This window comes from Oryctolagus cuniculus, chromosome 8 (assembly GCF_964237555.1).
Source record: "Oryctolagus cuniculus chromosome 8, mOryCun1.1, whole genome shotgun sequence".
Classification (NCBI taxonomy): Eukaryota; Metazoa; Chordata; class Mammalia; order Lagomorpha; family Leporidae; genus Oryctolagus; species Oryctolagus cuniculus.
In genome coordinates, this window is record NC_091439.1 from 39,214,826 (window position 1) to 39,227,015 (window position 12,190).

General features: G+C 39.9%; 1 protein-coding gene across 1 annotated transcript in view; it reads right to left on the minus strand.

Annotated features, from left to right (window-relative positions):
* Positions 1 to 275: 275 nt before the first annotated feature.
* FAT4 (FAT atypical cadherin 4) overlaps positions 276 to 12,190 on the minus strand; it is a 172,165-nt gene continuing 160,250 nt past the window's right edge. Inside the window, exons 15-17 of the mRNA XM_051820332.2 lie at positions 11,546 to 11,763; positions 7,044 to 7,305; positions 276 to 3,310 (exon numbers count right to left, since the gene is read on the minus strand). Coding sequence (XP_051676292.1) covers positions 1,446 to 3,310; positions 7,044 to 7,305; positions 11,546 to 11,763 — 2,345 coding nt within the window. The 3' untranslated portion in view covers positions 276 to 1,445. The remainder of the gene's footprint in view (positions 3,311 to 7,043; positions 7,306 to 11,545; positions 11,764 to 12,190) is intronic.

Below are 12,190 nucleotides of genomic sequence, written 5' to 3' on the forward strand. Positions count from 1 at the left end.
AAACCTGGTTCATGGCTAAGTCAGTCCCTTAAGACCAACCTCGTCTAGACTCGTACTCCTGGGAAGTCCAAGAACTCTGACAAGTAGAAATGCACTAAAATGACCTTAAAATATCTGTGTTGGCAATTCTCCAAATCAGGTTTTATAAAAGAGAATGATGCATCCCATACGTGGTTCAACTTGCCATACTATATTGAGAAGTAAAGACTGCTCTCAATTGGGCATGTTTAGAGGGTAGAAAGGTGGAAACTTAATATTACACTATGAATACAAAGTATTTTAAATAAATATTTTAATTCTATTGTTGGCATTTACAAGTAGAAAGCATACAGTATGTTACAAATATCAAAATGTGAAAAATATGAACGTTACAAAAGTAACAAATGTAAAAAAAAGTATTTTCTTACCTTCCCTGAAAGTAAGAAAATTATTCAGCATAGGAAAATATCAGTATCAAAAACACAGCTCAGGTGTAAAAAAAAAAGTTTTTACACGGTATTAAAAATGATCTACAAAATGACAGAAAGTAAGAAGTGTTGAAATTTGACTTTATATAAATTATAAAAACTGGGTACTTGGGTAAATGTTGAATGGTTGAAAAATAAGTCCAATCACAGGCTTTGCTTAGGTCAGTTCTTTGAAATGTTACACGTATAGGCTATTTTCTTCAATAAATAACTCTTACAAGTGTCTCTTGGAAATGCTGTTGAGAACATTATTCCACGGTAGGAGGGTGGCAGTGTTCTGGGGACAGCATGCAGTCATTTCGTTCCTGATGGAAGCCTGAGAAAGTCAGGAGACCATAATCATTTGCAAACAAGATTCAGAAGTTTTAAAACAATTTTGTAAGAAAGCTTTTAAAGTGCTGAACAAAATGACTTATTTCAGTACCCACTGTCATGTAAAACTTAAGCAAATACTCAGCCATTTCTGAGCAACCTCAAATATGGAATCTATAATTCTGAAAAGAGTTAATACTTAGTTTTTCACTCAAGGAGAGGAGGGCTCTTTTCTACACTTTACACGGATGGGTTAAACCCCAAGGATCTTGCAAGGCAAAACATAATCATAAGAACACAATGGAAACAATACACATACCCCACTGTGAAAGCACAAGTTCATTTCTGCCATGGTAATGGGATTAATTTTTTAAAAAATCACAAAGCAAACACTGGTAAATAAGAAAAACTTTCCAAATGCTGCATGCCACAAAACTAAGTTACAAAATTCAATGCATGCAGGCAAATAAATTCAACCAAGCATATTTAAATTAAAGAGTTGTTCTGAGTCTGTTTCAGCAGCATTGTGGTTATTATTTGTAAAGTTTCCCTCAGCCACTGGTCCATACTGGCCTGTTTTTCCAACGTGACCCAATCTGGTGGGCAACCTCGCGCGGGCTGCAGTGTTTCTTGCATTGCTATGTTTCCAGTACCATTCTGTGCCCTTCACACATACTGTTCTGCTTCCCCGTCTTTGGGGGCTGGCTTAGTTGTCCCACCTTTGCCTTCTTCGTTTGCTGCTGCTTTTTCAGGGAGGGATGCCAAATCTTTAAACACATCCACGTAATGGCCAAAGCCAGGGCCCCAGTTCAAAAGGTTGTCCCAGTTGAAGTTTCCTGCTTGCTGCCCAAGCTTCAAGGGCAATGTGCTGTCAGCACCCCCAGGGGCCGCTGCCTGGGTGCCCACGGGTCCTCCTTCAGCCCGACGGCCGTGGTACCTTCTGGGCTTCAGTCTGGCTCCATAGTTATCTTCATCGTCTGCATCAGATTCATTGACTTGAGACAATTTGGGCATCCTGGAAGTATACACCATTGGTTTTTCCCTGTCGTATTCCATTTCTGAACAAGTGAAGGACTCGTGGGAGTCACTATCAGAAGAGGATTCTGGAGCGGGAATGCCGTCTGCTGGGTTCCTGGTTCGGGACAGGGGCCTTCGGCAGTCCTCCTCCGAGGACGACCTCCCATGGTCTGCACTGCAGATGCTGGGGTTTCTGGGGCGAGGAGTGTTGAGCCTCTCCACCTCTTCGATCGAAAGCCCGACTGGAGGAGACGACTCCAGAGGAATCTGCCCAATTGGCTGCTTGAGGCGACTGCCGGGTCTAGAACCGTGCGATGCCATGGCCTGAGGACTCTTGCTTCTCCTTCCCAGCCTCGTGGCATAGTTAAAAATGCCGGGCTGGCAGGCCTCACCATGCATCTCCAAGGCATTCCCATCCCTCATCGGCAGGTGCAATTCCCTTGCTGGGCTGTTCCTATAGAAAGTGGAAGACTTGGAGAAAGGAGCGGGGCTGTGGCGGGACAGGGGGTTGGGAGTCGGGCAAGCTGAGTGGCTTAGGGAGCTGGTTCTTAAACCTGGCCCGTAGGAGGTCTGGTACGTCAAACTGCTTGCTCCTAAGGGCATGGGGGATTGCCTGGCAAAGCCCAGGGGGCTGTGTCTCTGGATAGAAAACTTGGGTGTGTGGCTGCGGAACTGCTTGTAGTGCTGGATGATATCTGCGTCGGACGGCGCGATGCTGCTGGCGTTGTCGATGTCGTAGTGTTCGATCTCCTGCTCCGGGGACGCCAGAGGGGCGCTGGGGATGGTCTCGGAGTTGTGAGGGATGTCGGTCTCATCGTAGATAAGGTACGGGTTTTCCCTCTCTATGATATCCGGCTTAGGGTTCCCTTCCGGCTGCTTCCTCACGGTCATGTCGTCCCCATACGGGGGGATATTGTCTGGGTCATCAAACGCAACGTTCTCGCTCCCCTTTTTCTTCTTCTCCTTCGGTTTCTTCTCCCCTTTGGGGTTTTTGGCCTTCTTGCCCCTGCACTGATTACACAGAATCAGGCTGAGTACCAGGAGCGCCAGGGCTGTTGCGCAGCTGCCCACGATGGCAGGCACGGCCCACAGAGGCAAGGAGATCTCTTCAGGGCCCTGACTCAGAACACAGACGTGCCCCCCGGGGCTTCCGGCTTTGCACACCTTCCCTGGAGGACAGAGGATGCCAAGACAGGCCACCACCGTCTCACAGGTCCTGCCCGTGTGCGACTCGGGGCAGCTACAGGTGAAGCCAGAGTGCAGGCCTGGCTCACAGCTGCCGCCGTTCAGGCACGGGTGGGAGGCGCAGTCTCCCGGAGGGACGCACTTGTAGGCGTACCACTGGTTGATGCACAGCAAGTCGCCCCAGCAAGGGTTGCTGGCACAAATGTTCGGGCCTCGACAACCGATCTTCACAGAGGGATCTGTTTTTGAGATCGAGGCCAAGCTGTGCTTCCCACTGAAAGGAAGACTCTCTCCACCATACAGCATGGAAGCGATGCAGCCGTCAAAACCTGGGGCAGGAGGGAGAAAGAGCAGGAAAGCGTTTTAGATAAAAACCCAAAGTTGGGGTGGCATTGTGGCACAGAGGGCAAAGCCACCGCCTGCAGAGCCGGCAACCCATACGGGCGCCGGTTCGAGTCCTGGCTGCTCCACTTCCAATCCAGTTCTTTGCTATGGCCTGGGAAAGCAGTGGAAGATGGTTCAAGTGTTTGGGGCCCTGCAACTGCGTGGGAGACCCAGAAGAAGCACCTGGCTCCTGGCTTTAGATCAACACAGCTCTGGTCATTGAGGCCATTTGGGAAGTAAACCATTGGATGGAAGACTTTCTCTCTCTCTCTCTCTCCCTCTGCCTCTCTGTAACTCTTTCAAATAAATAAATAAATCTTAAAAACACACACACACACACACACACACACACACAGTTTAAAACCCTGCAAGGCTGAGATCTGATAGAGAGAAGCTTCACAAATGCCACATGAAGAATTTAGTCATGCACTTCACCTTCTTTTCAGGGGGAAAACAGTCTGTGGATCTTATTTTAGCATAACTTTGTAGAATGTGTAAAGGCATTATGGCAGAAATGGGAGAAGACTGACAGGGTACTGCACTTTCTACAGACTTATGAATGACTTCAGACACTCTGGATTTTTTTAATTAATTCATTTCCTTATCAATTTGAGAGGAGAGATGAGAGAAAGAACTCCCATCTATTGATTCCCTCCACAAATGCCTGCAATGGCTGGGCTTGGGCCAGAGCTGGAGCCAGGAGCTGGGGATGCAGCCCAGGGCTCCCATGTAACTGACAGTAATCCAACCGCTTGAGCCACCACCTCTGCCTTCCAGGAGCTGAAACTGCGTATTAAAGCCTGCTGCTCTGATGTAGGATTCGCTCATGTTCACTGGCGTCTTAACTGCTGGGCCAAGTGGCTGCTCCCAGCCTAGATGTTCTTTCTGTTCCACTTTTCCTTTGTTTAATTACACATTTGTTTCTATTTGTAGAGTCTCTCTATATACAACAAGAATTGTTCACATAGTAATCGAATGTGTGTGTGTGTGTTTTTTTTTTAAGTTTTACAAAATACCAAAAATAGGCCAATAGCTTTCACCACAATATCCTGCCTCCTCAGTGGGTGTGAGATCGCCCCCAAGGAGTCTAACATAGGTTATTACTGAGCAAAAGAGTAACTGCAGCTAATACAATGGTTTGTCGGCTCCCCAACAGCAAATAGAGAGTAGAGCTGTGGTGTTAACATGAAATGAGAACAGCAGTGCTAGAGAGAGAGAGAGAGAGAGAGAGAGAGAGAGAGAGAGAGAGAGAGAGAACACTTGAGGCAGCTTCTTAGGGTGATAAGGATTTAAAAAATAAATAAATATAAATTGAAAAACACTTTCTTAGACTTGAGTGTCAAAATATAGCTAATGCACCTGTCTCAGGGCACAAGAATCTATTTTACTAACAAAAGTCATCATCCTTGTTGACTGCTGATCTTTACAACATTCATATAAATTAACATCTAAATTCTATATAAGGAAATATAGCCTGGAATTAAATTTCATGTCTTAATTCAATTACTCTGTCATGCATTTTTCAATTTTCCTCACTTTTTTGCACTGTTCTAGCATAGTAACATTTCTGTCCCTATTCCTGATACACTCTTTTTCTATGATCTATTAAGATATCTTCAGTTTTTGTTCATATACTCCTAGTTTCTTCCCATTATTTAGTCTCCTTTTATTTTTTAAAATCAATGCCTTAAAAACAATGCATTTATTTATTTTCATTTTCATTTTAAAGGCAGAAAGATGGGAGAGAGAAGAGAGAGGGAGAGAGAGAGAGAGAGAGAGAGAGAGAGAATGTCCTATCTGCAGGTTTACTCCCCAAAAGTCCTCAACAGCTGGGGCTACGCCAAGCTGAAGTCAGGAGTCTAGAACTCAGTCTGAGTCTCCCATGTGAATGGCAGGGACTCAAACATTTCAACTAGTTCCTGCTGCTTCCCAAGTTATGCATTAGCATGGAGCTGGAATCAGAAGAGGATCCAGGACTCAAACCCAGGAATCCCATATGGGATGTACCAAATAATGTCTCAACTACCGTGCCAAATGCTCTCCTGCCTTATGACTCATTTTCCTCTAAACAACCATTAACTGAGAATTTCAAGGTAAGTAAAGCCTTAGATTTTTTTCACACTGTACACTTATGTTAGGTAATCATGCTCATGTTTGATGCTTCAAATACTGCTTGACACCGACATCTCTCAGACATGTATTACCAGCCCAAGTTAACCTCTGTTTTGCAGCTCCTCCGTAGGAAGGCCTGTTTCAAAGACGTGTCCAGTGCAACAGGTTCCATACCAAAGTCGTGTGTCTCCCAGAGACATAGATCTGTTGAGCTATGCTGCAGTTTTCTCTTTCAGTAGCACTACTCTTTGAATTAAAGGATCAGAAACCTCCCCAGACTGTTACCCAAATCACTAACAGCTTGGTTGATAGTAATTCCTAGAACAATTGTTACCTTTATGTTTCTTTAACTAACTCATCACCCATCAAATTAGTGGGAAATTACAGGGTACTTTCCTCACATCCTGGCAACAACTTCCCCATTAGTTTCTGAAAATCCTTTCTTGTCCTACTCCAGTTCATTCTCCATGCAGTAGCTTGAAAGATCTTTAATATTACTGAATTAGGCTTTTAGTAGCTTTCCATTGCTCTGCAAATAAGACCCAAACTGTGACATATCTTGAAGGCCCTGCTTCATCCTCCAACTTCACCTTTTTAAAAATTACTCTTAAAGTTTAGTTTCATTTATTTGAAAGACAGAGTGACAGACACAGAGAGATAGAGTAAAAGACATTTTCCATCCACCGGTTCACTTCCAGAAATTATTGCAATGAACCTGGCCAGTCCAGGATGAACTCAGAAGCCCTGGAACACTATCCAGGTCTCCTACGTGGTGGTAGGATCCAGTGTACTTGGGACATAATGCACTGCCTTCCCAGGTGCATTAGCAAAGAATTGAATTGGAAGTGGAGCAGCTGGGGCTCATGGGATACCAGTGTTGCAACAGATGGATTAACCTGCTGTACCACAATGTCTGTCCCTCAACTTCATCTTCTTGCCAGTAACATCTGCCACCAATGTACTGTTTTCTGTAATCTTGACTTTACCTGCTTTTTTAAAATTCCCATCAATATAAATCATTCTTGCTTTTTTTTCCCATTGTCATCAACACCATTCAGATTTAAGTACACATGTCAATTTCCCAGCTAAGTATCCCTTTCTTCTTCATCTCTTTTTCAGACTTTAGAATTCTACAATCTTCAGTTACAACATCTATCATAAATTAAAATAAAATATTAATATATGTAAAGATTTCTCATTTCCTGTGTTCCATGGGGAGAGTGGCTTTGAGTGTACATATGAATTAAATAGAAATACATGTATGGTGGAGAAGCAAAGCATCAAAGAACCATAAGCTAAATTATTCTTGATAGGAGAGATGCCAATAGTTACAGGAAGTGATAGCTTATAGTTTATGAGACACTTCCTGAAGACAGTCACTATAGTCAGGATATTATAATTAATTATATCAAAATATAACTTCTTATTGAAAAATAAGTGTAATTGTCATGAAATAGTACAGTATATGTGATTAATCTCCCAACAGTAGATTGTAGCTGCTATTTTCCAAAAATAAACAAAAAATACTTTTTGAGGAACAGACCCTATTCAACACAAGCAATTTACCTGTTTGAGTATCTCGATAAGCCTGATTGGGTGGAATTCCTCCGAGAGATATAGTAAGCACATCAAGCCCACCAAAATCCTGAGTAGGGTGGATGATATCTCTGTTATACATTCTGTCAATGGACAGCACAGTGATTGTCCCATTTTTCCCAATTAGGAATGTATGCCAGTGGCCATCTGCCACATACACTTCAGGAATATTTCTCTCCACTTTCCCAGCAATTCCTGCATCCGACGTGTAATGTACTTTGCCATTTTTAATCTGTAAAACATTAAAAAGGTAAAATTAAAATATAGTGGGTTGAAATAAAATTAATGCATATAAACCTGGAAATATTGATGAACCTCAAGCAGATTAAATAGCTAAGCAATCTAGTTGTATAAGACATGTATTCCCTGTACAATATTAGGTAATGTATGCTTTCATATTTTGTACAAGGAGTCTTAAAAATGAATGGGAATACATATTTGAAAAATACTGTAAATATTTCAATTTTTTGTCTGTAGATTATCTTTTAACTGAATTTTCCACAAACTTTTCAAAGTTTCCTCATGTTTTTAATAGGTTTCAAGGGATTATTGTATTTGTACTTAATTTTTTCAAGGTGTATTATTTTTTCAGTACACAGTTGAGATAATAATAGAGCAAATAGCTATCTTGAGATCAGCAAACTAGTTTTTTGTGATTATCCACATTTCAATGACCATATTGAGTGTATTAGTTTAGTAAATAGTTATTTTGATCAAAAATCATTAAAATCCAAAAGAAAAATGAATGCTCAGCCAAAGAAAAATAGTTGGAAAAATAGAGACAAAAGGAAAATGGTTTACCTCTCATCTATTACACATTGGAATTTTAGGAAAAAGTGATGCCACTTATTTATATCATTTATTGAAGTGAAGAAACTGTGATGCATACAGGGTGCATTCTTAGTAATGAGGTGTCTGGGCAAGTCTTCACTTTGGCTGTGCTTTACAATTTATCTAAGGGATATTTGGTTTCTTTTACTTTAAGCAGACAAACACTGGGGTAACAGGATGCTCCTACTCCAGGTTCCAGTTACCAAGTTTCCAGTACTGAGCAGTCCTCTTTAAAAATGAAATGCTTGATGAAGCAGGATGAACATTTGGTTCAGGGAGCATAGTCCCATCAGTACTGCCAGACAGAGCTGCTATCTTGGCAGGGGGACGAAGTGGCTCTGCTCAGATGACAGGAATGAAGGCATGGATCCGTTTATTTTGTCATTCACATCAAATACTATTTCTCCATGCAACAAACACATCTGGGAGAACTAAAGAAACAGTTCATTTGTGCTTGATGGAAAATATGTCTAGCACATTTACATATGTTATTCATATAGTAATATTTTATTAAAGCAATCTTTCCAGATAATAATGTATTCAGTACCAAACTAAGATAGGGAAAAAACAGGGAAATTCTAGTTAAATGACAATAACAGCTCATCAAATGGGCAACATCTCACTACAGACAGTAAAAACAGCAACTCCTCTTCAGTGCCAGCATCCTTTTGGAAAAGAAGCATTGGAAAGAGCCACCTCCCAGCTCTGTTTTTCTCTCCTACTTGGTCTTTCCATGTCTTCCTTTTATTTGATGAAATTTTGATGAAAGTGCACTTGCAATATGTCATGGAGTGGGGTGAACAAGGATAAACTTCCCATTATAACTTTCTTAATGTTTTCCTTCAAAGTGACACTGGACCTAACACATATCATTCCTAACTTTCAAAACACCACACAGATTTGTGCTTAGTTTTATGTATTTGCTCATTTACTGAATTTTTAGTTTATAGAGTTCTGTACCATTGATGTCACCTTACTTCAACAAATAGAGAAAACCATACAGAACTGATTTGGAGTTCGAATACAGTTCATCACCTGAATGTCATTATAGAACTGCAAATACAGGGCTAATGAAGTGCCATGAATGAAGACAGGTTGATGAAATGCTTTAAAGGGAGTATCAACTATTATATATAAAAATGCTGTTCTGTAGCTTTCATCTCTGCAATGTCCCCCTCTTAGTTTCTTCTTTATTAAAACGAAATCCATCAATTCCACGTACTGTTCCCTCTCTGCACATTGCTAGTGTCACCCACTCCTGGTACCCTCTCTACTGTGACCTGATGGAATAGCCTTCACCCACCTTTCCTTCTAATTTTCATAAAATATCCTAGTTTTCTCACTGTGAGTATATGTGCATGGGGAGGGAAAGAGAAAAAGACACACACACACACACACATACAGAGAGAGAGAGAGAGAGAGAGAGAGATTATTATTATTAATCATTTGAGCCAAATGAGGGGCAGAGATGGAAAACATGGATCTTGGTCATGGATAAGCTAAGAAATAAGCCCAAATGTATGCTAGTGAGGTCCCTAGCCTGTATAAATGGAGCATATTCCTGTCACTCAAATAATTTTCCTGCTCATAGCAGCCACTCTCCTCCAATCTAATTCACCTAATCCATTCTAATTTGCTGCTTCTTCCCTTATCTTCTCACTTTACTGGTCAAGCCCTCTTAACTGAAAATCCACTTTTCAAAATTTACCCACAAAACTGCATTTTGGTCTACATTAGTCATTGTTTTATTAATTAGCACTAACTTCCTCTTTAAAAAATCTTTTCCAAGAGCCTGCTTTACTGATGTTACAAAAGCTAAAGAAGCCAAATGCTGTGTGCTGTTGGAAACCCCTTCATTTATGGTAACAAAAATGTATACTGATATTCAGTTTCTTCTTTAAAGAAGAAAAAGTTCTGTCTCTGATTTCTTCAGCCACATTGTATTTTGAATGAATGCCTTGGCTTAAAGAGATAACAAATAGAAATATTTTTGCATGTCATTTAAATGGCATGAGGACTTGGAAACAGTTTAACAGATAATGCACAGACCTCAATGTCAAAGCCTCTGCAAACGTGAACAGCATTTCTCCCAGGTGATGGAGGTCGATTTGCTTCTTCACTTCTTTATATTCCATATTTCTTTGCTTTCTCTACTGCTTATACATTTGTCAATCAAACTTGCAAACATCAAATGATAACTTTATATGATGGCTTATGTGTTCTGTTTTGCAGTTGCTATATTAATCCCTAACCTGAGCCCTTTGCTTCAATAATAGACCCAGATTTATAACTTGAAGATGCTATCTGGTACCTGACCAGGGCAGACTGTCACACTGACATCTGGCACTGGATAATCTCCTGTCCTGAGTGCTATGTTGTGCATTGTAGTATGCTTGGCAACATTCCTGAACTCTACTTACCAGATACAAGGGACAACTCTCATTTCCAACTGTGACAACTGAAAAAGCATCCAGGCACTGCCAAACCTGCTCTAGGGGGTAAAATTACCTCCAGTTGGAAATGATCAGGCTAGAGGGATTATAATTAGAGAATTTTTAAAATATTGGGCTTTGTACTACTTATTAAAGATATGTCCATGCAATGTAACACCAGGGTTGGTTTAGAAAGAGAAAATTTGAGGCTGAACATGCTTATATTTAGATGTTAAAAATGTATTTATATTTTAATGCTATCTGTAAATTAAACTGAGTAATTTTCTATGTATATTGCTCTTTTTCATTATTAAATAATCCTGTAGTAATTATCAAAATATTGATTTCTAGATGAAAAGAATTCAGGAACTCTACTACTTTATATCAAACTCTTATCTGTAGAACTATAATGTACAAGTGATACTAATGAAGAGCACTCAGTGTAACTTAACTGATAATCTAGGAGATGATGACATTTGTGGAGAAAAAAGCAGAACAATAGTTTGAGAAATTCAAAAATCTATAAGCTGATTAAAAATGTACTTAGTGGAATTATTCACTAGTTTATAGATGGCAAAGAATATGAAACAGTTTGATAAATCAGTTCACTACTCTAATGAAATATAATTTTAAAGATTATTTATTTAAATTTTATTTTGAAATTTTAGGTGAAATTTTACCACAATATGTCCCAACTGCACTTAATTTTATAGACTCTACCTAGACAGTGAATTGAATATATGCTCCAGAATCAAGTCAGATAATTTAAAAATGTTTTTCCTTATTCTAATCTTGCCAATGAACATGTAAATATTGGCAATATTTTGAAACAATTCTTAGATAAACATTCTGTTCCATTTCAAAGACACCTTATCCTTTTTCTTTTGCATTATTCAAAAATTGGAAAAAAGCAGTATAAAGTTTTTATCTGACAAAATACATTGCAACAGATTCTTTTTGTGGCCTACCTGGCAGTGGTTTCTACTCTAAACCAAGACAAAAGTTTTGAGAAACCAACCGTTGAGGTCTTTGTTCCTCTGGCCAATGCCTGGGGAATAGTTAAGATAGATGACATTGGAATAGTGCCCAGCATTAGTCGGAACTCTAATGGGTTGTAAAGAAAAGGACAGAAATTATGGGAGAAGAGATTTAAGCCATGAGACAGCAGGCGGTCTAATCAAATGAAGTCACCATTAGCTTTTATCTAACCTTCACAGTAGTGTAATTGCTGCTTTCTTGGATATGGATTAAAATGCCATTCTCGCTTCTTGTCCTGAATTTTACTTCCAGACTGTTCACACCAAAAGGCTCCAACGTGGTCCCTCTGATGCTCTGTCTTAACAAGTATTCCCGCTTCTCATTCTGACTCATGTGGTAGTCCAAGCGCCCTTTGCCTTCCAGCGATAAGGCGGTATCTGGAGTAATTGCTGAAAACCAACACAAAACGGAAAATTGAATGCACCCATTAGACATTTCTTAGAGGTTTCTAGAGGGGTAATAAAATACAAAAAGAACAATTTTTGAAAATCAATGTAAAATTGTAATCTTACTCTGGAAAAAAATTTCCATTTGTGACTTTTTATATGAGTTGATTTAAACTGCTTAAACCCATTTCAGGACCATGAAATACAAAATACTTTAAGACAGTCATTAATCATTTGGGAAATATTCACTAAACTATTTGCTGCATGACATAAATCATGAATATCTGAAGAGGTAGCCACCTGTTGAAAACAGGAACTTGAGAAATTTTTGTCATCAGCTTCATTTTATTCCCAAAATTCATAAATAAATATATGTTTCATAGTTAAAATGATTTGTGACTTTTAGTCTCTTGTATGTTAGAAATTTGGA